General features: G+C 43.0%; 1 protein-coding gene across 1 annotated transcript in view; it reads right to left on the bottom strand.

Annotated features, from left to right (window-relative positions):
* Window positions 1-27940, bottom strand: part of LOC119169735 (MAM and LDL-receptor class A domain-containing protein 1) — a 269301-nt gene that overhangs the window by 144622 nt on the left and 96739 nt on the right. The window contains exons 24-35 of the mRNA XM_075886845.1: window positions 26612-26747; window positions 21527-21635; window positions 20743-20824; window positions 18853-18978; window positions 17894-18041; window positions 16989-17100; window positions 15625-15721; window positions 14606-14656; window positions 4438-4527; window positions 2760-2965; window positions 1149-1242; window positions 146-388 (exon numbers count right to left, since the gene is read on the bottom strand). Of these exons, the coding sequence (XP_075742960.1) occupies window positions 146-388; window positions 1149-1242; window positions 2760-2965; window positions 4438-4527; window positions 14606-14656; window positions 15625-15721; window positions 16989-17100; window positions 17894-18041; window positions 18853-18978; window positions 20743-20824; window positions 21527-21635; window positions 26612-26747 (1494 nt within the window). The remainder of the gene's footprint in view (window positions 1-145; window positions 389-1148; window positions 1243-2759; window positions 2966-4437; window positions 4528-14605; window positions 14657-15624; window positions 15722-16988; window positions 17101-17893; window positions 18042-18852; window positions 18979-20742; window positions 20825-21526; window positions 21636-26611; window positions 26748-27940) is intronic.

The following is a 27940-nucleotide window of genomic DNA, read 5'->3' as shown; positions in this document are numbered from 1 at the left end:
TGACCGGGCAAGGGCGAGTGGAGCGGACCATAGAAAATTATTATCTTGCACTGCCACCAATTTTCTAGTACCATGCGTACAAACCGCGGTTCTCGACTCTCCGTCCTTTCACAGATGCTTCACAATGTAACTCGGAAGCACTCACCGTGTCGACGTCCATCTGATCCGGTCTGAGGGGAGTTTTCGACGCTTCCGATTGCTTCGCGACGCCATGAAGTAGGGCCCATGTTCGTCAAGGAATGGTTCTTCCAGCCACAAGAGCTTTCACTGAAGTCACACTGACCGCAATCTTTCTCATCAGTGCCGTCATCGCAGTCCGTCACAAAGTCACAGACTCGCTCAATATTAATGGTCTTGTTTCCGCAGTCAAACCCCTCGTTTGAACGCGCTGCACAGAAAACCCGTATCAGAAAACACTTGAGTTTCGGACAATTAAGTTGTTACCGCTTCGTCCTCAGAAAATAACCCTCAGAATGAAATAGGATTGAGGGAACTAGAGGATTGATTTCGTTCATTTAAAACATTTATCTTGTACGGCAACTGAATCAGTACGTAACGACGTAGTTAAGTTTTCGTGTTTTTTAGATGGCTGCGAAAGGCAATCAGCACTCATAAGGATTCTTTGTTAGTGTTTAGTGCATATAATAAACAAACTAGCTTCTGCAACGCTAAGACGGACTTAAGCATTGGCAAAATTTGGCTTTAACATTCTTATATGAGAAGTTGAGTGGCTAAAGTCTCCAACACTAACTTTGTACGTTGGTGGTTTTCTCAGTTGCTTGCACAAGCAAGCAAATTCATTTAGTAAATGATTACTTTTCTGTGAGTGATGTGCTTACGTTTGTGTCTTACAGTATCAGTAATTCGACTTTTCGTCACATTGAATTAGCACATGCACTAAACTGGTCTTTGTTTTCTTGGGGAAGTATATTTCAGCGTGACAACTTTGCTACAAGACTGTGCTTATCCCTGTATCAAACATCTAATCGAATATAAAACTTCGGAAAGACACAAGTTGAGGCGAAGGCACAACCTTGAATAAAAGCAAAATTTGTGAATAGAAGCAGAAGCAGCAAACAGCTACGTCGAAGGTTATCGCTTGTATAGTACCTTTTGGTTTGTACGCTTTTGTTTGTTCTACCACTTACTCAGTTCTTCGCACGCCGTCTCGCTGACTGATACGTCGTCAATAGCTACGAAGCCTTTCGGATTGAGTCCTGACACTGCGGAAATGGGATCATCCTAGAAAAGAAATGCGGCAACATGGAAATTCCGACAGCGTGTGTTTAATGAAGAGTTGTATAGTTCGTGGTTCTGAAGCGTTAGTTTCTTCAAAGGTGCATGTTGCCCTGATTGGGAAGAGAGTAGTATACTGAGAGAGAAAATGTTACTTTTTATAAAGTATATGTCAAAGATCAGCACGTGCATCTTCTTCACCACTGATTACTATGCACTTCGAGCTAGCGGAGTCCTTATGTACGTGGTGAACCTTAGATACATGAAAAGTCTTGGCATTGATTCACCATTCCAGTTTGAAAAAAAATCACTATATACGCTTCTTTGAATTTATTTAGTTATTTCGGTGGTCGAAGCGTACTGTAACGTATTTAAAGCGCACAACATATGAGTGCTATATCTTCGTTTGTCACCGCTAGGCGTCGACGTGCATTTCAAGCTCCAAGGTTATTTGACCACAACGTGCAGTAAGCCAACCTGTGAACTCATAGGTGGCTTGTTTCACAGCAAAAGCTGTTATGAAAGCACAACTCGGGTCATGCGCGGCGCCTTAGTTGTCCTCCGCTGCTGTCGCCACCGCCGAAGCCGGTGTCCGTAACCACATCGCATGAAATTAAAAAGAAAAAAAACTAGCAGCAATGACACAGTGGGGCTCGAACACGCGTTCACTGCTTGCCAACGCAGTATGCTAATACTGAGCTACGCCCGTGCTTCAGAATTTTTGGCAAACTTGTCTTAGGCTGGTTTGCTGTTGGGAAAGCAAAGAAAGAGGCAGGCCGGTGAGGCGATGACTCGGCGAAGACCAAAGGGTAGCGGTTTCATCATTCTTGTTTTACCCAGGGACTCCACCACTCCTTACGTCCACAGTATGTGTTCGAGTTTCATTGGTAGAAGGCTAGGATGACGAGCCATACAGATCCTGGATGCTAAAAGATCTTCTTTCACTTTCCTCGCTTCTTCCTCCCCTTTCAAGGACGGCCCATACGTCGTGTAAAAATGTGTGTGTGTGTGCGTGTGCGTGTGTGTGTGTGTGGGTGTGTGTTTGTGTGTGTGTTACACTGCGTGTTTGGGCAAAACAGTAAGCAACACGCAGCAGTAATATTGATGTCGCCAAATTGAATGAACAGTGCGTCTAATACAAACTTATCGTTGTGATAGCTTGGTAAAAATATATTTCACAAATTAGAAAACCTGTGGGAAGCAGCCAGATAAGAAAATTATGTAAAGTAGCGTGCAAATAATGCTGAAAACGATTCATGTCTAGTCGTTCTGACATATGGTAATATTTATTTTATGTATTTTTTATTTTTGCCACCAACCACTGCAGTTTCTCTTTCTCTACCACAAGGTGTACCATGAATATTAAAAAAGATTTACCTGAATTTTTAACCAAGATAATGGTGTGTGACATTGCGTGTACGTATCAGTACACAATGAAATATAGCGGGCATTGGTCATCCTGCTGACCTCACATAAGTGGCGAGTTCCCCAGACAGGCTGAAAGTACTCTATTAAGTACTCACCCAGATTGTCAGAAGCCGAGCTTGATAATGCTTCCATGTGCCGTTTGAACTTGGAACTCTTTCACCTTGCACATAGAGCTCTACGCCATCAGAGAGATTCGGCATGTAGTACCATAAGTATACGCATTGGTATCGGTTTGTATCCAGCAGTGTTAGTGATGTGCTATTCCCTTTCGTGCCCGTGTTCTTGAAGAGAAGGTAGTAGCCTGTAAAATAGAAATTGTTCTTTCAGCAGCATGAAAGTAAGCGAAGTACCAGGAAGACCCATTTCAATCTCGTCCACGAGGCTATACCATGCACAGATACTATGCGAGCTGGCCTTATCACCACCTTTATTCGTGTTTTCATTATCATACGTCACCACTCCTTATTTTTTCTTTCTCTTTTCTCTCGTGCACAGCACCAGGTCAGAGCGTGCGAGCTCTGGCTGGCCTCTCTACTTCCTACAAAAGCATAACTCTCTCACCACAGGACAGGATGCAATGAAATGGGCCTTTTTAAGTGTGGCTTTAGCCAAGGCTTTATATATTAAATTGGCCTATCGCCTGTTTTTGTAGCCTTACCAGTAGCTTCATTTTTTCTCCGCCTTTTGGCCCTTCTCGGGAGTCATCTGCCTTTGTAAGGCCGCGTGAATCTAGGCAACTTGGCGTTAGCTTTGGGTGTAACCATTTTTTCTCCATTGAAAAACAAACACTCTGCACACCTTCAATACCGCGGTCCTCCGTCTTCACCGATGTTTGCTTCTCATTGTTTTTCCAATCCATAACATACTCCAACAAATTGCGCTCATCGTCCATAAGCCTAGTGTGTTACGAGATAGCTATAAGAGAAGCTCTGAAGGAAGGTGGCTTGATTCTCACAGACTTGTTGCACCTTCAGGTTTTCAGGACACTACATTAGGTACGTGAAAAAGAGAACCCGGCAGTGACGTTGCTTAGAATTGTTTGCTTTCACTGTGGCTGTTTAAAGCACACCTCAGCAGTGCGTTATTGGCGTTTGCTTGTTCATAATTCAATTGAGTGATATCCATACATACAGGCCTTTACTTTTGAGATTTGCTTCTCGACTGGTGAAGCCATAGAATGATCTCCTTTCGTTGATAACTTTCTGTTCATTCTACTGGCCCCAAATGTACATAGACCCGTTACTAAGGCATCTTTTTTTCATAAGGCGTAATATTTAACGTTACTCTGTCTTTCGGCACAGTAAACGTCGAGCTGAGCCGTTCACTATACAGGCGACGTCATCATCTTTCTTTCTTGTCCTCTCTTGTGTTTCACTTTTGCACACACACAGTCGTACAGCTCTTTCTCATTCCATGCTCTTGCCAATATTATTTGCCGGTGTACGCGCTTCGTAAAATGTTCATTACAACCAAGCTTAGTGGTGAATACACACAAGAGCTGCGCGGTGCACACACTACTGTCACAGCTGCTCCTTGAACACAGTGTGTATTACCTGCTGCCTGTTGTCATCGTGACTTTAGTACTTTCATTATTTCGTAATTGTGGAAACTATTCTTCTCCAAAAACACACATTACCCAGAACAAGAAGCTACATATAGTGTCTTTATTTTTTTCCTTATGTTCGTTGATGCGTGAGCGTAGCTACCAGCCTGTAGTAGATCAAAAATTGCTACTTGCCAACTAGACATCATCCCACCTTGAGGAGAACTCACCGTCTTCACTCTGCGTCGTGTGGTCTCGGGGCAGCTCGTTAAAGGATCCCGCCCGCACCACCTCAAATGCCGCCTGTGGTAGCGTGGCCTCTATAGAAAGTACAACGAATCTACTGAGCAAATATTGAGATGTCCATTTCAGACAAAACCACACCACAGGAACTAATCACATTTTTCAGGATTCTAGCGAGGCAGTTTTTTTATAGATTGGAGGGTTACTTCAGCCATACTTATTATTGTACGGTATTCTGTGAATATATATATATATATATATATATATATATATATATATATATATATATATATATATATATGATAAACTTCGAGAATAGTGCAGTATAGAAACCAAAACAACAAAAAATGGCAGATTCCACGTACAGTGGAAATCGATGATATGCGAACACGATCGAGAAATGTCGATATGTCACTTTAAAACCAGCGCAACATTACGAGGTGGAGGTAAATGGTGCCGAACATGATTACCATGTCATGATTATCATGTTTGAATGTGTCGCTTACCTTCGTCATATATTCACGTCACGTGATACCAAATTTAGTATATGTAGAGCTAGCGAAACGGCCGTGAGCACGCTATGAGCGCTGTAAGTTGTCATGTTCTCGCATGACACGCGTCTCAGGACTATCATGTTTGCACCAGTCATATAGTTTGTCATCCAACAACGTTACGTAACACCAATTTGGGTATATGTGGAGCTAGCAAAACGGCCGCGAGCGCATCATGAAGGGCCCAATATACACCAAAGTAGCGTTGACGCACGCATACGCTGGGGACAGTGACGCTACGTTAGTAAAACGCGAGCACTTTATAGTCTGACGCCAGCCGCGACAAGCGTCCTTCGGCGCGGCCCGACGGCAAGCGGCGCCAAATGCGACATGCTGCATTTTGCGACGATTCTTTACCCAGACAATATTGCGTCTCCCCCTTTTTGTGACGGAGGCACGCCGGACGCGCTGCAACGCGCATACGTCAAAACAACGCAGCGCGGCGCACGCCTGCGAGTATATGGCAGGACCGGCGCATGGCGCGGCAACGCCGGCGTGACGCGACAAAATGAACGCCGGTGAGCACGCGCACGATGTCACGTCGAAATGTATTGGCACCTTAACTGTGGCATGTAGTCATGTTCTCATTTTCCACGCGTCTGATGATTATAATTTTTGCACCAAATTGGCACCAAGTTACTGAATCACCAAAAGTACCAAATTTGGCATATGTGGAGCTAGCGAAACAGCCGCGAGTGTATCATGAGAATGTCATGCAGTCATGTTGTTACATGACACGCATGTCATCATTACCTTGTTTGGATGTGTCATTTACCTATGCCGTCCGTTCGCGTCGCACAATACCGAGTTTGGTACATGTTAAGCTAGCGAAACAGCCGCGAGCGCATCATGATCGTAGCATGTATTCATGTCGTTACATTACACGCATCTCATGTTTATCATGTCTGCACCAGTATCATGCCTTCGTCATCTACCATACCCCGTACTACCAAATTCGGTACAAGTGAAGCTAGCCAAACGGCCGCGAGTGCATCATTAGTGTGGCATGTAGTCATGTTGTTACATGACACGCGTGTCAGGATTATCATGTTTGCACCAGTCACATACTTTCATCATCGTTCCCGTACTGTAATACCAAATTCGGTGTATGTGACGCTAGCGATACGGCCGCAAGCGCATCATGAGCGTGGCATGTAGTCTTGTTGTTACAAGACACGCATGTCATGATTTTCATGTTAGAGTCTGTCGCTTGTGTTCGCCATGAAATCATGCCATACTATACCAGTTTTACAACATGCAATGTTAACGAAACCACCGCAAGAGCTGCAGGACCATGAAATGTAAATCATCACATTTATGATATACATGTCATCAATTTCATGTTATGACTAGTCAAATATGTTCTTCGTAATCATGTCATGCCATACCAAGTTTGATATCGATAACATTATTGAAACGGCCAGGAATGATAAAAGACGTAGGCGGCTAGATAGATAGATAGATACGCTCGAAGTCGCCGAAGTTCGCTAAGAAATGCTTCGCATATAATAAGCCCACCTCCCCAAAGGGAATTTTCAGGAGATGCGAATGCATTTTTTTTTTTTTGCGCCAGGAGAGGGTACCGTTATCGTCAGACATTAGCCTTTACCGACTTCTGCCCTCGCTTTGAGAGGCGTCCAGCCAGCGAACAGTCGATAGTGAAGTGCGCTTCACTCCATCGGACAGGAGAGTGGGGCACAGAAAGGAGAGAGAGTGAACGGCGAGAGAAGGAGCGGTGAAGCACTTCACTTGTCATTGTGCCTGATCGCCTTAATGTCACCGTGTTATCAATACAAACGCTACACAAGTGCTGGCTGCACAAACGCTACAAACGCGTTTCAAACACACTGCATTTAGGCGGTGGCAAGTCACGTTCAAGTAAAGGAGCTGGGGGCTCCGGTTGCTATATGGCGAGGATAAGCGCACGCGCCCGAGGCTGTTCATGACAGGTGCCGGCGCCGCAGCGTGACGTTGTGGGGGCTCCGGTTGCAAGGGACGCACGCGCCCATAGCCGTCGCTATAGGAGATGGCGGTGGACGACTGACATAGCCCAACTAAGATTTGCATTCACATTACGAAAATTGAAATATATACCGCTAAAGGGAACCATGTGTAGATGCAAAGCAGTGGACGCTAACGCCTACATTGACAGCGACATTGACGCTGGCGCTCATCAAGCGAAAATCGGTTAAAGACTTTCTTCACTGAATCCCTAACGCCTGATCCAGTGCCTACCAATGAGGGGTAGCCGCTGAGCGGTTGTGCAGTTCGAGCAGTCGGTGCTTTACTAGCAGACGCTGCGTGCGTCGTCCTTGCGAGGCGAGAGAGGGGGAGGGGGGCGACAGTTTTGCTGGTGTCTTCCTTGGCCAGCACGAGACGTGAGCATGCGCAGGGGGACGTACGGAGGGACAGCGTTACACCAGCAAGTGAAAGAGCTGCTTCCCATCTAATAGAAAAATCACTGCCCAAGCACTCCGTACAAATGGTTAACCAGCAAAAGCTGAAACATGTGGCCCCAGTGTCTGGCAGTGGATTCAACCCGACTTGACACTGAAAGGTTTCACAATGACAGGTTGCGTGTTCGTGCTTCTTAATGAGATTAGACACACCTTTCACCCCGGTTTACCACAGTGTTTATTTAACATGCCGCACATTGTGTCTCACATGAGAACATTCATAGCGGAGAGAGAGAGAATTATTTTATTAGGGAGCTCGAGAAGTTTGCCTGGCTTTTCACCAGATATGTACTCCAGCTAGTGGGTGATGACTATGATATATATATATATATATATATATATATATATATATATATATATATATATATATATATATATATATATATATATATATATATATATATATATATATATATATCTGATGGGATGTAATAAATGATTAGATGTGTTCCGCAATCCGTTATTCACTGTGGTTGTTCTCCAACCACAGGTGGTCACAGACGTCGCAGTTGAAGGCAATGTACCGCTGCTGAAACTCCCACTGAACGGAGCGTTCTCTCTGGCGAACGCGTGAGCACAATCATCACAGTGACGCCACAACGCCACGCTGTTGCAAGCGTCTGACATCGCGAGTCCACTCAGTGGGGAGGTCTCAGGTGAAACTGAGCTCGGTGCCACGACTGTGATGATCCCACTTACAGCGCAGCCAATGGCGCACGTATTTGGGAACAACATAACTCATAACAAAGCCAACGGAGACCGCTCATGACAACGGAGCCGAACGGATTATGTCTCTCCCAGCCATATACAGCTTTCACTGCAAAAAACCTCACACCATATCTACAAGCTGAATGATGACAAGTGGAGCGAAGCTCTCCGCAGGCAAGTTAATCATCCTAGTCAGTCATCAAACTAAAGACATGCGAAACACGGACACACGGACAGAAGGACGCATGGAAGTATAAGCAGAGTGACGGGCGCTTCCCCCCACTCATCATCATACACTCCGTGAATATGCTGACACCATTTTAAATGCGAAGCATTTCTTAGCGAACTTCGGCGACTTTGAGCGTATCTATCTATCTATCTATCTATCTATCTATCTATCTATCTATCTATCTATCTATCTATCTATCTATCTATCTATCTATCTATCTATCTATCTATCTATCTATCTATCTATCTATCTATCTATCTATCTATCTATCTATCTATCTATCTATCTATCTATCTATCTATCTATCTATCTATCTATCTATCTATCTATCTTCTTCTCCGGTGAGGGAGTGCGTTACCGGCGGTAGTAACCAGTGAGGCCGCACCCCAGGACTCTTAGTGCAGTTTCATCACCACGCGGATTTTTTAAGTGATATTATGCCATACCAAGTTTGGTATTCATATCAATATCGAAACGGCCAGGAAAGGTAAAAGTCGTTGGTGGATAGATAGATAGATAGATAGATAGATAGATATATAGATAGATAGATAGATAGATAGATAGATAGATAGATAGATAGATAGATAGATAGATAGATACTCTCTATGTCGCCGAAGTTCGCTAAGAAATGCTTCGCATTTAAAAACTGACTGCTCGCGGTGCACAACCGTTCACTGGCACGCCTTGTATATAGGCACTGATTCTCGACCTACAAGGCGATGTTGATAAATATTATCTTGTGCGTTGTGGAGCAACAAGCAATCGCAGATCCCACGTAGAGTGGGAGTCGATGATACGCGAAGCACGAATGAGGAAGGCTGATATGTCACTTTAGAAACATCACAACTTTCTGGAGGCGTAGGTAACTTATGGCGTACACGGCTTTTATATGAAGAATATTATGTTTAGACGTGTCGTTTGCCTTGGGCGTCTATTCACGTCACGTGACAGCAACTTTGTTATATGAGGAGCTACCGAACGGCTGCGAGCGTGCTATGAGCATTGCATGTAGTCATGTTTTACATGACACGCATGCAATGATTATCATGTTTGGACGTGTCATTTACCTTTGTCGTCTATACGCGCCACGTAATACCAAATTTGGTAAATTTGGCATGTGTGCAGCTATCGAAATGGCCTCAAGCGTGATAAGAGCGTAGCATGTAGTCGTGTTTTACATGACACGCATGCCGATAATAATGTTGTTTGGAATGTAATTTACCTTCGCTGTCCATTCATATCACGTAATAGCAAATTTGGTGTATGTGAAGCTAGCGAAAAGGCAGCGAGCGCCACATGAGCGTGGTATTATGTGTTCTTACATGACGCGCGTGTCATGATTATCAAGTTTGCACCAGTCAGATACCTTTGCCATTCATTGACGTCACGTAGTAGCAAAACTGGTACATGTGAAGCTAGCGAAAAGAACACGAGCACACCATGAGCGTAGCATGTTCTCGTGTTTTACATGACCCACATGGCATGGTTGTCTTGTTTCGACGTGTCATTTACCTTCGTCGTCTGTTCGTGTATGTAATACCAAATTTAGAATATGTGAAGTTATTGAAATGGCCGTGACAGCATCATTATTGAGGCATGTAGTCATGTTGTTACATGACACGAATCTCTTGATTATAATGGTTGCACCACTCACATTCGTCATCCATTCACGTGACATAATACCAAATTGAATATAGCAGAAGTTACCGAAACGGCCGTGATTGCATCTTGAGTGTGGTATGTAGTCATGTTGTTACGTAACACGCATGTCATGATTATCATATTTGGGTGTATCATCCACCTTTGTCGTTCGTTCGCGTCCCGTAACACCAAATTTGGTATATGTGAAGCCAGCGAAACGGCCACGAGCGCATCATGAGTGTGCGTGTATTCAAGTTGTTAGATGACACGCATGCCATGACTTCATGTTAGAGTCTGTGGCTTGTGTTCGCAATGCAGGCATGTCATACCATACCAGTTTTGCAATATGGCATGTGAAAGAAACTACCGCAAGAGCTGAAAGACCATGCAATGTAAAAATTGACAATCATCACATACATTTCGTGAGTCACTTATGCCCGTCATTCAGTCGTGTTATGCCTTAATAATTTTGGTATCGATACCATTATAGCAACGGGGCCAGAACAACAACAGGTCAGAGGTGGCTAGATAGATAGATAGATAGATAGATAGATAGATAGATAGATAGATAGATAGATAGATAGATAGATAGATAGATAGATAGATAGATAGATAGATAGATACGCTTAAAGTCACCGAAGTTAGCTAAAAATGCTTTGCATCTAAAAATTTGCAGCGTGCTTGATAGGCAATAGCAGACGGTGGGCCTCTGCATTCAATCCGTGACTTCTATATCTCTCATAGTCCATTAGTAGCCAATGGCATGTTACGCCAGCTTGCGCCTCCATGGGTTTCTCTCCCGCGTATTGCTGCGAGGATCGCCAGCGTCAACGCCGCTGGCAGTGTCAGGGTTTGCGCCAGCACAAGCTCAACAACATACACCATCTTTGGCTCAAGCAACACATCTCTCCGCTGTTTCGCATCCACACATCGTTTCCTTTAGCGGACGATAGTGTCATTCTTTTGTACTACTTTCTTCAATTAAGGAAAACAGTAAGATGACCCGAGTTCTTTGAAGATTGATTGATATGTGGGGTTTAACGTCCCAAAACCACTATATGATTATGAGAGACGCCGTAGTGAAGGGCTCCGGAAATTTGGACCCCCTGGGGTACTTTAACGCGCACCCAAATCTGAGCACACGGGCCTACAACGTTTCCACCTCCATCGGAAATGGAGCCGCCGAGGCCGGGATTCGAGCCTGCGCCCTGCGGGTCAGCAGCCGAGTGCCTTAGCCACTCAACCATCGTGGCGGGGCGAGTTCTTCGAAGAGCTTTAAATTGCTGCTGATAGAACCAATGTAGAAAGAGGCCTCTGAGACTAGTCGTTTACGTATAAGGACAATAGAGGCTTATGTTAAGCTGGTGTTGATTGCTGAAATAGTGGTCTAGACACCTATTTGTGCTACTTTTGTGCCAAGAAAGTGTTTATCTTAAAACCAAATTGCGATTAATGGTCCGCAGCGCGTTGGCACACTTCAGATTACCCGCCTCGAGTAGAACCTTTCAGGTCACTGCTGCCGTTCACAACGTTCCCGACTTTACTGCGTGACCGTTACGCTATCAGCAGTAGAACGAAAGTAGTGAGAGCCACAGCAGCAAAGGAGGCCATTGGACAATTTTCTGCCATGGCCTTCGGGGTGGCAGGCGTGCTTGGTCCATTTGGGGCTCGGTAGATTGCATGACCTGTCCAGTTTAACCAAGCGAAAATTGAACTTTTGAGCTTCTCGCGCCATTTCTTATAGTAACATCATGCGTTTTTTTTTCGATGAATCAAACAAAAACAAACAGGCAGCATTTTATTACGTTCCTTGAATGCACGGAAGGTTCTTTAATTAGAGCAGCTGGTTCTTTTAGTAGTGAATAATTGTGGGAGGTAATTTTAACGTCATCGGAATTATTTTGCGAATGTCGTACATGTATTTTTGTGCAGTTACATTAATGGCTCGGTAAGTACGGCACTACTGTTGTTAATATTGTACTTATACGTTGTCATACTTTGAGCTTTCACTTCAACCTAAATTGTTATTTGAACTTTTTTATTTGAGCTTTTTGTTCTTTTGTATTGTGCCCTTGCCAAATTTATATAGGAGCTGTCAATTGTGGAAATGATTTATTGCCATGTTTCTGTGTTTAATCTTTCTGCTGTCACTGCATCTAGCGCCTGATCGTATATACCTTTTGTTTCCAAATAAAGCCTAATTGAAAGCTAATTAATGCTTGCCTGCATCCATCCTTGTCACTTATTTATTTATTTATTTAAAATACTTTTCATGGCAACATGGGCATTGAATAAGGGAGCTTTACAAAAACATTTTATACACCAAAGGTATAAACCCAAATTCACCTGAAGAAGCAAAATATGATATCAAAGATTAGAACAATGTTAAACAAATACGATCAAAATTCTACAAAGGGTAAATGATACAAGAACCAGCAGAAAGGGTAACAATAAAAAGTGAAACACACGTTGTGTTGTATATTATAAGGTGTATTAAAATACCAACAGCAATACAAGTGATTCAAGGAATACTTTGCACGAAAAAAAAGGGGGGGGGGGGAGATGAAGACTACAATTTGTTACCCATTGCACATGACACTGCGCAAACACCCGAACAAAAGCACTGATTATTACGTGCGACATCTTAGGCAGAACGTGGTCTTCCGGAGATATGCACGTTGAGATATTGCCTGAATTTTGCCGAGTCAGTTTCTGCAACTATATTATCAGGTAAGCTGTTCCTTTGACATATGGCTCGCGGAATCGCGGAATAGTTGAAGGCGTCGTTAGAACCGTAAAGTCGCGTGAAACTTAGATTATTATGTATTCTACGAGATCTGTGTGCTGTTGTTGCCTCTACGCCATTACAACAACTGATTAGGGAGTACCAACGATCCCGATCTGCCACACTTCTGAGTTATACTTCTATCAATACTACCGCCAGCAGCAACATTGAAAATCAATCTAGTGTCATTCAACACAGTCTACATAGGCAAACCGGGTAACAAAGGCACCCACAAGAAAGCTCAACGACTCGTACGCCGTGTGGTGGTGCATCTTTGGACCACGACAGACAAGCAATTTAACCAATCTTCACCTTTCACGAAGTCACGCAGCGCTACAAGCTGACAAAGCAAACAAAACCACCGCCGCACCCAAATAAACAACGCTGGACAATTCTCTTGGGGTGATTGAAAACCCACTCATTCTCTTCCCAGTATATCTATCGACAATTCTACCAAGCCCTCTTCACTTATACTTGTACACTTTGCATTACACATATCGTTACCCTGGACCACATCATCTGTGGATGCACAAACAAGCACTCCAGAATAGTGACCGTCAATTCTTCTACTCCACACAAGTTCGTGAAATTTTAGAAGAACGTAATACTACAAACAGTGTGAAGAAATTAGTTAAGATGAACTTCTTTACGTGTAAGGAGCCATAATTGTATTTTTACTACAAATATTTCTTTTGTGTTTTTTGTACATCAGATGAAAGTGGCTTTTTTTTTAAAGGTATTTCTTTGTAATACTTAGTAATTCTGTCAGAAATTTTGAATGGTTTCAGTTTTTATATATATTTTTTATCTTGCAAGTGCGAATTGAGGATTACTGTAATGCGTTATTTTAAAATGTATGTTTCGACATTTGGTATACTTTTCTGAATTTGAATTTTGTGTCCCCTCATTCAAAGGAAAGAATTAAATTTGTGTCGTTGTTCCACTTCACCTGAGCAAATGTATGGATGGAGGGACCTTAGTCAGGCAGAGGTAACCTGCCTTTAGTCCCTCCAATTTAGGAAACCTTTTTTTTTGTCTGAACAAACCGTGAATAAACTGTGAATGAATGAATGAATGAACGAATGAATAAATGAATGAATGAAAACGGGGCCTGGAAGAGAACCCTCCCGACTACAATCTAGGATGGTGAGCTCTGGGCCATCAAACGCCTTGACAAGGTGGCGGCCAGGCATGAGCTGACAGGCATCTCCATTTTGGAAAATACCCGCTTTCCAAAACATTTTTCACTACCACTGCTCTCCAAACACGCGCAGCGATACAAAACTATGATGGGTGCGTCCGTGAAGGTACTAAATGCCACATTATTTGATGCAACCATCACATTATGAGGAACAATATCGCCAACTACTCGCAGGACTAAATTTTTCTAACAACGTAAACATGAAGTCACTGGACCTAAGTAACGTAAATACGCATTAAATATAGGTTAAAATGACGGAACACCTAGCCACGTGATTATAGTTTACCAAATATGACGTAACAATCAATCACCTGACTAAAAATCACGTAACTACTCTGGCAAAAAATTATATAACGTCACGGAACAACTAGCATCACGACTAAAGTATACCACAACACCCTCTAAAATCTTTTCAACCCTCTTGAACAGTAAGTGTACCACATCGGCATTAACTTTTATTTGTCATATGCCACATGAAATGCGACATTCGTGAGACAGGTAGAGTGCCTCCTAAACTTATTAATATTGCATAAATTACCATTTTTAAGGCACTAAAATATGCTCTCTCATGACTTCGGACTTACCTTTCTTGAGAATGTCCCAGAGCAGGCATTCATCCTCGAATGTGCAGTATTCTTTGAAAAAAAAAAACGAAGGAAAAAAGCAAAAACGGGCGTTAAATAAGCAACGTATCTTAGCAGTGCTCTTGTAGTCTCTCTAAAGAAATTCAATGTCTCTGTTTGAATAAAAAAAATTCGAATGCTCAATGTTCCTATTGTTTAGTGTGCCTATTAGCTCAATGGTTTCTTGTCGCAAGAAGATTGGCGAATTACGTTCTCATGCTTCGTAGTAGCATATGATTTGCACCTGCTCAACTGTATAGTCAACGTAACAGACCTCCAACTCTGCTTTGTTTTTTTTCGTAGTATGTGGCAGTGGGCGCAAAAAAAAATTACAAAGCTGCTAGTCTGAAAATAAAATGCAAGTATGTTCAAACGAAGTACATAGGACATTTTTATGAAGTCTAGCGAAAATTTTAAAAGCCTTGCTGAGGTGTCTTACAGTGGTTTAACGTATTCTACTTCGGTAGCCAAGCTATTAAGGTACGAAATGTTGCGACATTTAAAAGAGAACTATTCCACACAAGCTACATGCCACACCAACATCGTACACCGTATATTACATCTGTTAACGGAGCATACTTTGGGTAAGCAAATGCAATAATAACATATGAGATATTACGTCGCAAAACAACGATTGATTACGAGACACGGTGAAGTGGAGGTCTCCGAAAATTTCAACAATGTGGTGTTCTTTAACTTGCACTGACATCGCACAAAACACAGGCCTCTACCATTTTGCCTTCATTGAAATGCAATCACCAATACTGGGATGGAACCCGCGATCTTGGGGTCAGCAGTCAAGCACCCTAGTCACTGTTTTACCGTGGCGTACCAGTGAGGAGTAAATGTAGTACATATGCCAACACACCATCATTCATCGGGTGCTAATTTTGACCAACGCCGTTTCAGGGTAATGTTGACACCAAAATTGCTCTTCGACATGAATTTAACAAAGTTAGAGTTGTCACTGGTCGTCTTACCGAATGGCGGACAATGTCCTTCAGCAAACTCAACGTCGTCTACCATAATGCCAGATTGTGCAGTGAATGCCCCTATTGCCAAACCTTCAAAGACGAGCTGTAAAAAAATATGTAAACTTTGTGTAATGTGTAAATGTATAAAATACGCTTTGTGATAGCTTTATAGGTTTCAACTGCTCTGATACATTGTACAAAAACTAAAAGAAATGCGTGGACAAATCTGCAGCTACGTTAAAATTAATGGCAGTAAATTCTTACAAGCACTGTTCATTCTTAAAGGAAGTTGCTATAAATAGGCCCTCCGATGAACCAATGCTTTAAAAACACTGCCAGGTGAGTTACGCTAACGAATCGCGATAACATTCTATAGAACGGCATTTAAACATTTTCCCACTGTGACATTTTTTGTAAACGGCAGGTGCTGTGCATTTCATCCTTTTCAAACGTCACGCCAGCTTGATTACGATACTTCAGATGAAGACCATAAATATTCTCGTACGAGCTTTACTGCTAACCATAAAACATAATCTGGGACTCGGAGATTGAAGTTTGCACTGTCGTACCATTGTGATTGTGAAACACCGCCTCATTCGAAACTTGATATTCTTGGGTAACGAAGGATTTCCGAGAAAATTATTATCGCTTTCATGTCTGTTAGAGTTTCGGCAGCCTATTTCACAGTTTTCAAATCTTTCTTGCCAGAGTGTGTTTACGCTTTTGCTGAACAAAAGGTGGCCAAGTGTTTCACAGGGGGTGTTAGCATTAACCAAATTTGCCTATTTATAAAGCATTCCGCCTGGAGTATGCCAGCAACCCCAGTGGGCAGAATAAAATCTGAAGAACACGAACAAACCATTAAGGTTCTGGTTCTCAATTCATGCTATTGAAGTCACGAGATCTACCTTCTACAGTACGTATTCATATAATGAGTTGTGAGCGAATATGTCTTTGGTTTACTCGTTCGCCGACCGTACAGCTGCAACAGAACTTGTCTGCCAACTTTCTGAAGTACTTGTCTTAGGTCTCGCTGGGCTAACTCGCCCATTGACAGAAAAGTCTGCAACAATAGGGCTATATTTCTTTGTTTTCGGGTAGCACGTCTCTGTGATATTTTTCACATACTTCTCCACAAGCACGTGAAGAATTTCACTGCTTGTTGGATGAAAAATTGTGATTGCCAATAGATCATTCTGTGTCAGAACATTGGCACGTGGTACTGCAACATTTGCTTAAAACAAGATAATGCTTACATCAAGAAGTGCTTTTATGGCTTGCTCATGCCATTGCGAGAGTGTGATCTGTATATTGTGTTGATTGAAATTTAGTACTTTCCTGCTATAAAATACCTAACAAAATGAACTCACGTTCCATGCTGTGCTTGAAGAGACAGTTACGGTACGTGCCCTCCACTGGCCGTCTTGTACATGCGAACCTACGGACACCAGAGGATCGCTTAGTGCTCTTTCTGTCGTAAATCTGCAGAAGTAAAGCATGAAAAGGTTTTAGGAGGCATGCAATATTTTATTGAAGACGGGTAAAGATTAGTTTTATGCAGCGTGATGTCTAGTAAACCGCCAGCTACAGGAGAAACTGCGTAGTGTCATAACAGATTTAATTGAGACCTCAAAGTGGAATTGGGAGGGTTTGTTCCTATATGGCGCCCAAAAAATGTTAGACATTAAAACCATGGTGAGAGCGCAAGTAAACACGACACACAGGAAGAGGCACAACAAGAGGTGTCTAGTTGCCCTGACAGGATGGTTTCCTTGTCAAAGCACCAAATCGCCCAACAGTCAGCTCTTTTGAAAAAAAAATGTTGTTGTGGACAAAGGCAGACTAATCTTAAATAACCCACACTAACTTAAATAGTTCGGAAACTTTCACTGCCGTATTTACGATGTACTACTGTGCTTTATGTTTCCGCTGTTAATTCAGAAAGTTGCAATGTGTTTCTGCCTGAAATACTTAATTTATTTCCTAATATTTTTGCGTCGTCTGCCGAATGATGTTGTATTTCTTCGACTGGGGTATAAACACAATGATGTTCTTTATCTATTTAAGAATTTCACCATCATCCTTAGAGACAAATTAGCCTGATAAAGTTTGTTTTTAGGCGTGGTTGAATTTTCGAACTTCAATTTATTGCATTTTTTTTTCTCGTTCCGCTTCACCATAAGTGCAGATCTGTTTTTAAACTAAACTAAGAAGCTAAGAATTGAAACTCGTCATCTCCCTACACAGAAGGGCAGATATCTGAAGCTGCACTAACCTGTACACATTCAGTCGGCTACTGATGCCATAGCCGCTCCACCAGAAAGTGATGCAGGTGGCGTCGGTGGGTGGACGCCTTTCCATAAAGACCCTGGACACAGGATTGTGCGAGTAGACTTCCGTCGTGTTTAGGTACAAGTAGCGCCCTGGAATGGGAGCGCATATTCAATGCATGATTTATTCCTCGTCCCATGGTAAAATGCACTGAAGTTTTGATTTCAGGAGCCAAGTGATTGCACAAATAAGTCGCACGAACGACTTTGTTTTTTAACGGTCCAGTGTAGTAATCTAACATTGAAAAGTTCTAATACAATAAATAGTTATTCATTGGGTAAGTAACCATGCGAGCCTTTTTTAAAATAACGGCACAATGTACCTATTTCACATTCATCTTTGACGTATATTATTTTTGATGTGCTTGAGCATATATAAAACACTTTCTTCAGTATTTTCTTTAATGGCCCTTGTTAGGATGCACAACGACTTTCCTGGCCTTTTTTTTTCTTTTAAAGCGTGTTATATTGCTTAGACATTACTAATTCCATCAGCTATATGAACTGTCATATCAAAAAAAAATTCTACGACAACGTTTCATCTATGTGCATTTCTCCCCGTATAAAAGAAAGAAATCTGACCCTATTCTTGCAATGTTATCACAAAGGTTGTCGAAGTTCGCTAGGGGCACAAGTATAGGGATATATTGTAGGCGAGTGTGCGATGCTATAATTCAGAAGCTATGGAGCCGAGCTGGACTACCCACGTGATAGCTTGACCCTTGGTAATGTCACGTTCTTTTTTTTTTTGCAAACTTCGTGTAGGCTGGTCTCCTAGGGAATCTTTCTGGGGCCAAGTTAAACCAACTTGACGAGAAGGCAGAAAACAAGCGCAAGGAAGAGCTCGCTTTTGAAAATACCAACCAAGCAAACGAAATGTTCTGGAGCAGCATTGTGTTCTTACCGTTCATATTCTTGGTCGTGTGGTCTGGAAAGCCTACATGCAAGGCACGACGAACTTCCCAGGTGTCGTAGCTGTTCGGACCTGGTGTCACCTGGCACGGAGATCCAACTTCCCAGGAGCAAAAGTCTTCACGAGGGAGGCATTATGCAAGCGATCCACACGTTGTGTAGCAAACGTAATAGTACAGAGCTCATGTTTTCACGCAACAGCGTTTTGACACTTCAACTGGTGTTTTGAGAAATCGTATACTGTCGTTTTATATTAATGCTTGTAGATGACAGTATATTGAATTACCACACCTGAAGTTTTTCCCTATTTAATAAAATCTCCGTATGTTAGTGGTTAAAATCTGTTTATTCTGGGTTATTATGTGGAAACTGTGAAAACCTAGGAACATGCAGCATCGTGTGGCAGATGCTGAAGCAGGAAAACGACAGACATAAGACATGCAAGCAGCTACTCTTTATAGCAATCAGCATATCAAGAAATTTAGGAGCGGAAAATTTGTAATTCGTTTTGGCAGCAAATAAGTGTATTACAGTGAAGTGAAAACAAATCACAGCAAATAAACGAAGTAAAAATGATGAGTGGGCAAAGCTCCAGGAGATCATTCAGAAAACCGTCGATTACTCGTACATAGCCCACTCGAACATGCAAATGAGTGACAAGACGTGTGTATAGTATACACAACTTTATTTTAAAGGTCGTATGAGGCATTAGGACAGGGGCTTCGTTTGCCCTTCATTAGGACTGCCTTATGATCAGTGAAACGCAGATCCAAGAGGTCCTGGTTGGGATGTAAGCTGAAGTTCACATAGGAGAGGTCTATACAGGTAATCCAGGTAATTGTTGGTTATTTATATATAAAATGCCGCTCACAACATATCACGATGTCAAATGCTGCACAAGCTAGTTGTAATTCATGATACCTACATTAATGTCACCAGCCAGTATGAAGGGGTCGTTCTTGTATTTTCTAACATAGTCTAGCATTCCTATATCGATGTGTTTTGCTAGGCTGCCTCATCGGACATTCGGGGCCAGTTATATTGTTATACGCCATCATTATGACGTATAGTAGGCACTTCGCATGTGCTGTGCCGTGATGGCTGAAAGATAATGCGTGGTCTGGAATGCGCAAGTCCATCATCGACATTGGCGTCAGCGTCATCATAATCAAAGGACGATGGCAGGCATGGCTCGACCTAAAGAAGCTTCGTGCCTAAAGAACTTCTTTGCCGAGCTCAATCACTCAATGACTCACTCAGAATGTGTCGAGATATACCTTTTTTTCAGGGGATAAGAAAAGTGCCATTAGTGTCGATACGTTTTTACCCCTTTTAACACCACAGGCTCATAGCGATATACATCTGGTACTTCTTCATTCCTACCTTCACCGAAGAAGCAGAAGTCATGGGCCAGCAGGGTTAACCTAAAGTGAGCTTGCAGGAAAACAAACGCCTTGATTTTTATTCACAGTGGCCTAAGAGTCACTCTCTGTCAATCCCAAGCCATTTCATCGCGCTTTCTGTATTTTTCACGAGTCTTATGGAGAGCAAATAAAGTTGATCTGTGTATTTAAATATCATGGCAAGTAATGGCAATCCACATAACTGTTCGTATAACGAGAACGCGTGCTTCAGCTTGTGCAGCTTGTGCAGTGCAAAAGAAAATTCTGTGCAGTGTCATTCTCTTTGTGAACTTTCGCAATCGGCCTTTCACACCAGCAGTTTGTACCGCAAGACATCGCCATATGGAACTATATTACAAGTATGAAAACTACCTCAAGGCGCAAAATTACTTATGTGTGAAGCGTTTCCTATGTCTTTCGTCAAATGCTTCCTGGTAAGTGAAACTTCAGCTGAACGGCAACGATACTTGCTCGCTTACCTCTTTGTGGGCATGATCCAGTGTAGACGCTTATGTCATCCAAAGCAACTAGGCCAGCTTCCATGTAGAACGAAAGCTGAAGCTGATGCAAAAAAGTGGGTAGTCCCATTTAAAATAAATTGTATGCATGCCTAAAATATGCAATTGAGGGCATATTGCACACCCTAATGAGCATAAGTCAAATAGCACAAAGTGGTACAGCCTTACACAGGCATCTTTCATAGGCGCAAAGTCCATGTACAATGCGCTTGGCATAGTATCCCACGACCAATGGAAACGCAACAAAAACCCGTATGTGTTAAAAAAAACAACTTGTGCAGTGACATTAGTGCACTCTTCAAGGACTGAAAAAATGTCCCGTTCTCACCTTATCAAAGTGATTTAGCTACCTAAATTGCAACAAACAGCAAAATATGAAAAAAAAGATAGTAAACCATAAAGTATTGGCATAATTTAGTACGGAAGCATATCAATTTACGCCTAATAAACGATGGAGAATGCCTAATCGGACAAGTTGTACTGCTTCTCCGGCCTATAGACAGAAAGTATAAGCTCGAATGAAACTTAACGACCAGTGAAAATGGAAACAACTTCATGCAAACCCAAATCAGTACCAGAAGAATATATGCAGGCTTATGTTATATGCGTTGGTTGATTATTTCAACTTGCTTGGGCATATCCTATTGACCTTTCCAGGCTTTGAAAACGTCCACGTCATTAAATCTGCGAAACTCTGCCTTAAAATTTAAGAAAGAACCCGGGATTAAAAGACGTACAGACGTACCTTGAATTTGCCCTCTGGCCTCTGGAAGTCGACGAGTACGTGGTTCCACTGGTGGCTGTGTCGAGTGATGGTGCCAAACAGGCGGTCGGAACCAGACCGCACATCAAGACTGTGGAGAAGAGTAACGTTTATTTGTGATACTAGGCATGGAAAGCAATGCCAGTTCTTGAACAACAGAAGGTCTTGCTGCAAGCAAGAAATATTTTGTCTCAACCACATACGTAGAATCAAAATGGTCATGAATGAAGGTCGGAAGGGTAACCAGAACAGACATCATTTACGTTGGACACATTAATGCGCATTGCTAAAATATGATGTCTGCACTATAGCGGGGCTTCAGGCTTCAAGTTTATGCTTCCCCCGAGACAAGCTGCGAGAGCTATAGGTGAGGCCGCGAATTTCGCGCCACACATGCTGGGTCAGCGTAAAACAACACATCGTAATTATATGACTGAATAGTCGTGTACACAGTGAACATTACTGCAGAAGAGACCACCAAGAACTATTAACATCCACCTTATAAATTCTTCAAGCCCATGCACGCATGTGAACTACCGCATGGAAACGTGTGAACGCAAGATGTTCGGGCCAGAAAGTCGCACTTAAGGTGCAGCCGCGTTATAACTGGCGCTACAAAACATCGCGTCACGCACTGTTCTCTTCAAAAACCTCCAGCCTCCAGGGAGCATGACAAGCGGAGTAGTAGCATGGGTTTTTGCACAGATAAAAAATTGCCAGATTCCACGTACAGCGGAAATCGATGATATGCGATGCACGAATAAGAAATGCTAATATGTCAATTTAAGATCAGCTCAACGTTACCAGGTGGAGGTGAATGATGCCGTACCTGATTGCCGTGTCAATGATGCCTTGTCATGATTATCATGTTTGCATGTGTCGTTTACCTTCGTCATCTATTAACGTCACGTGGTACCAAATTTAGTATATGTGGAGCTAGCGAAACGGCAGCCAGCACGCTATCGTGGTATGTTGTCATGTTCTTACATGACACGCGTATCAGGATTATCATGATTGCACCAGTCATATATTTCGTCATCCATTGACATCCCGTAACACCAAATTTGGTATATGTGGAACTAGCAAAACGGCTGCGAGAGCATCATGAAGGGCCCAATATACTCCAATGTAGTGTTGACGCGCGCACGCGGTGGACACAGCGACGCTACGTTAGCAAAACGCGAGCACCCTACAGTCTGACGCCAGGCGCGACCATCGTCCGTCGGCGCGGCCCGACGGCAAACGGCGCGAAATGCGATATGCTGCACGTCGCGCCGATGCGTTACTCAGACAACACTGCGTCTTTATCTTTACGTGACGGAGGGACGCCGAACGCACTGAAACGCGCATGAGTAAAAAAAATTGCCCGCAGCTTCCCTCGGGGGAACACTGAGGAGGATGCGGAGCATATAATTGGTTAACGGGGTGTTAAAGTGCGACTTACTTGGGTCGATGGCTAAATTGGTTAACGTGGTTGTGAAATGGGGTGTTAAATTGCGACTTACTTGGGTCGATGGCTAAATTGGTTAACGTGGTTGTAGGAGGGGGTGTTAAATGAGTGAACACGTACACACGTATGCGAAAGGGCGGCGCTGGTCGAAGGGACGTCGATCATTGTGTTTGTGGATTCGTTGGAATTCATTTCACCGCGACCTTGGACGTCGACGCGCCGTACAAACCAACCGACGAGCGGCAACTGAGCGAGCGAGCGCCGACCTTGAGTATATATACAGCACGACGGCGCATGCACTGTCAGCTGTCGAATGTTCGAGAAGGGGGAGAAGCGCAACGACGCATGCGCGCGCGTCAGCTGCCGATGTTCTCGAAGCGCGACGGCGCATGCGCGCGCGTCAGCTGCCGATGTTCTCGAAGCGTGACGGCGCATGCGCGCTACATTATACAGCTAGCGAATGTTCGTGAAGAGGAGAAGCGCACGCGGTGTGTAGAGGAGGAAGGATGCACAGATGGTGGAGGAGTGAAGCGCGCGCGGTGTGTAGAGGAGGAATAGATGCACAGATGGTGGAAGAAGGAGGAGGAAGCTTGTGGACGGCGCCGCACTACAAGCCTCGAGTATTAGATGCTCCGCATCTAAAAAACGTAGCGTGGCGCGTGCCTGCGGGTATATGGCAGGACCAACGCCGGCGTGACACGACGAAATGAATGCCCGCGAGCAAGCGCACCACGTCATGTTGAAATTTATTGGCGCCTTGACTGCGGCATGTAGTCATGTTCTCATATGACACGCATCTCATGATTATAATGTTTGCACCAGTCACATACCTTCCTCATTCATTAGCGCCACGTAATACCAAAGTTGGCATGTGAAGCTAGTGAAACGGCCGCGAGCGCATCCACAGTGTGGCACGTAATCATGTCATTACATGACATGCATGTCGTGATTATCATGTTTGGATGTGTCATTTACCTATGTCGTCCATTCGGCTCGGTAATTTCAGGTTTGGTACATGGCAGGCTAGTGAAACTGCCGCAAGCGCAATATGAGTGTAGCATGTAGTCACGTTGTTACATGACACGCATCTCATGATTATCATGTTTGTACCAGTATCATACCTTCGTCATGGATTCACGTCCCGTAATAACAAATTTGGTATATGTAACGCTAGCGAAACGCCCACGAGCGCATGATGAGCGTGAAATGTGCTCATGTGCTTACATAACATGCATCTCAAGATCATCATGTTTGCACCAGTCACATACCTACGTCATCCATTCACGTGATGCCGTACCTAATTTGGTATATGTGACGCTAGCGAAACGGCCACGAGCGCATCATGAGCGTGGCATGTAGTCATGTTACAGCACACGCGTCATGATTTCTATGTTAGGGTTTGTCGCTTGTGTTCGCCATACAATCATGCCATGCCATACCAGTTTGGCACTACGCCATAAGAACAAACCTACCGCAAGAGCTACAGGACCATGAAATGTAGATTAGATTTGCGGGGTTTAACGTCCCAAGACCACCATATGATTATGAGAGACGCCGTAGTGGAGGGCTCCGGAGACCATGAAATGTAAATCATAACATTCATGACATGCGTGTCATGATTTTCATGTTATGACTGATCAAATATGTTCATAATACAGTCATAATCTGCAATACTAAGTTTGGTATCGATAACATCATCAAAACAACCAGGAGAGGTATAAGTCGTAGGCGGCTAGATTGATAGATAGATAAATAGATAGATAGATAAATAGATAGATTGATAGCTAGATAGATAGATAGCTAGATAGATAGATAGATACATAGATAGATAGATAGATAGATAGATAGATAGATAGATAGATAGATAGATAGATAGATAGATAGATAGGCAGACAGGCAGATAGACGGATAGATAGATAGATAGTTAGATAGATAGATAGATAGATAGATAGGCAGACAGGCAGATAGGCGGATAGATAGATAGATAGATAGATAGATAGATAGATAGATAGATAGATAGTAGATAGATAGATAGAGAGATGGATAGTTGGATAGATGGATAGAGGGATAGATAGATAGATAGATAGATAGATAGATAGATAGATAGATAGATAGATAGATAGATAGACAGACAGACAGACAGACAGACAGACAGACAGACAGACAGACAGACAGAGGTAGGTAGGTAGGTAGGTAGGTAGGTAGGTAGGTAGGTAGGTAGGCAGGTAGATAGATAGATAGTTAAATAAATACGCTCAAAGTCACCGAAGTTCGCTGAAAATGCTTTGCATTTAAAAAAACGCGTAGACACCTAAAAGTGATCATGGAAATGCTTGTGTACCCGTTTCTTATTGTTAATACAGGATACGTTACGATAAAAACTAGAATAGCCCAATTTTTTTAAATATGCTACGTGTGTGAACACTTCCATCGGTAATTATTTATTAAAGTGTTTCATGTATCTAGCCATAACCTTGCAAATTTACTATACATGCTAATATGTTCAATTTATCTTAACTTTGTGTAGTAAACGGTCTCTAAACTTGCGCGAATAAGAAAACAAGAACAGGAACGATCATTGCAGCCATCTCAAATAAGTTCTTTGTGGAACTCCAAAAGATGGCTTATTGCCACTAGTGTGCTGCCTTCCTGCACACGTAGTGCCGTGAGACAGCGCCCAAGTGTACTTCATAGCCATGCTGAACAGGAAAGCCACGCGATGCGTGGGATAATCTCTGGCAGCTTTTCATTATGCTAGCCTACAGTGGTAATGATGGCTTTCTTGTACAAATTATACCCATTCTGGAGTGGCCCCTAGCTATGTTGATTGGAGCGCATCAAGAAGATTTCGCTGCTACTTCAACGAAAGTGGGAATCCCACGCTGCAGTGGTTGCCACAACATTGTCATTGCTTCGGAGTACACAACGTAACACAAAGCAAATATACACAAACAAGTACCTAAATGAAACAGAGAATATAACGGCTACTTGAAGAGTCCTGCCTTCGTTACGTGCAATGGACGCTTTAACTTCTTGGCGATTTATCAGTGTTAATTTCATCCAGAATTTCACATTAGGTCTACCCTAACTGTTTGAATGCTGTTTATTCTTCTCGTGTCTGATTATTTTCTATTGATAGTGTGTTCTGTATTTCTTGTTGTCAAAATTATTCATGAAATTTCATATATTCAGTAGTCATCCTTTGTCTTATCTGTCTTTTGACGTTGATATTGACAAAATAACTAAAATAAAATCAGAATACCATATAAGTAAGAAATTAAGTGAGTGACCTTACACTGCGCAAAATATTTATTGATTGATGGAGAGTTGCTGTCTTTATATTAATCTTTCGCAGCATCACAGTTCTTCCGTCATAGTGATGTCGAGAAGTGTTCGCGCTAAAAGATGAACAATGTTTTAAGCTCCTGTACATTTACACCACAATCTTCACCAGAAGAACGAATAAGTACTTGATATTTCATTATTATTATCACCGTTATGGCGTAGTGTATTCAGCACTTGTAACAAAGAATTAGAAGGTATAGTTTGCTACCTTTGACGTAAAATATATTTGGCAAAGTGAATTCATTTCAGCACAATTACATAGAAATACTTGCTTGACATGTTGTGCGTCAGCGGTAAACGTCCAAAAACTGAGGCAGGCTCCACTGGTTGCGTTAACGTCCAAATCGGGGCTGTTGAGAACCGCGTGCTGTGCTTCGACGTCTTTGTGTGTGGCAAATGCAAATCGCCCTATAAGAGAAAGGAATTATGCATGTATTTGCTGCTGCAGAACACTTCACAAAACACAAGCATGTAGCTAGCTTTAGTAATGAGCGTTTCCGTTACTAATATAAAACAAGAGGAACGTGTATACAATGTGCAAATATTTCCTCTTTTTTATTTTTTGCGAGCTCAAAATGCTCGTTCGGGTAGCTTGACGCTCAGCTATTTCATCACACTACTGCCAACAATCGGTCGTTTGCGCGCTGAACTGGAAACAACGAAGGCAGCATGTTCTCAGTCGGCAGGGTCTCCGGTCGTCCGGCTCATAACGTCACATGAAGTGCACACTTATTGGTAGAGGCTCGTGTGCATCCGCCTTTGAGGGGAAAAAGCTGCTGCTTTCCAAAATTTCACCCGGCTATACTATAGATGCCAATGCGACATGGCGGCTGTATCATAGAAGTAGATACGTAATGTCAGCACTGCAACTACAACTGACGTTTCACGAACATTAGGTCTATTTAGGAAGTAGTTATGAGACCAGGCGTGGCTTGTGGTAGAATTCCGTATTGTCCCGCAGAATGCTGGAATTCGATTCCTGCTGCGACCTTGACATTCATTCTATGCATTCGTTGGATCAACGCTGCCGATGTCAGCTTTTTTTAACGCTCACGCGTTATTTATCCATGTGTGTTCTCGGCGTTCCTGGGCCGATATTAAGTGGCAATCACCTGTGGCACATACCCACATACCGGTAGCTCATACTCGCCCACGGCTATGGATCTGTTTAGTGCCAAGTTTTGGTTGATGTACGTGACGGAACTGGGACATTATTCATGTCTTGACCTGTGCGCCATATTCGTCAAACCATCATACCCTCCCATACTAATTTTGGTTTTCGTAAAGTTAAGGGAGCGATCAAGAGAGCAGCCAGACTTCAGCGGATTTATGGATGGATGGATGGATGGATGGATGGATGGATGGATGGATGGATGGATGGATGGATGGATGGATGGATGGATGGATGGATGGATGGATGGATGGATGGATGGACCGACGGATGGACGGACGGATTGATGGATGGATGGATGGATGGATGGATGGATGGATGGATGGATGGATGGATGGATGGATGGATGGATGGATGGATGGATGGATGGTAGAGGGCATGGGGCGGATTGACTGACTGCAAGTCTTGACGTCCGTGTGGTATGGTGGTT

This window comes from Rhipicephalus microplus, chromosome 2 (genome assembly GCF_043290135.1).
Source record: "Rhipicephalus microplus isolate Deutch F79 chromosome 2, USDA_Rmic, whole genome shotgun sequence".
Classification (NCBI taxonomy): Eukaryota; Metazoa; Arthropoda; class Arachnida; order Ixodida; family Ixodidae; genus Rhipicephalus; species Rhipicephalus microplus.
Note: the sequence above shows the minus strand (reverse complement) of the source record. Positions and strands in the feature narration are given on the sequence as shown.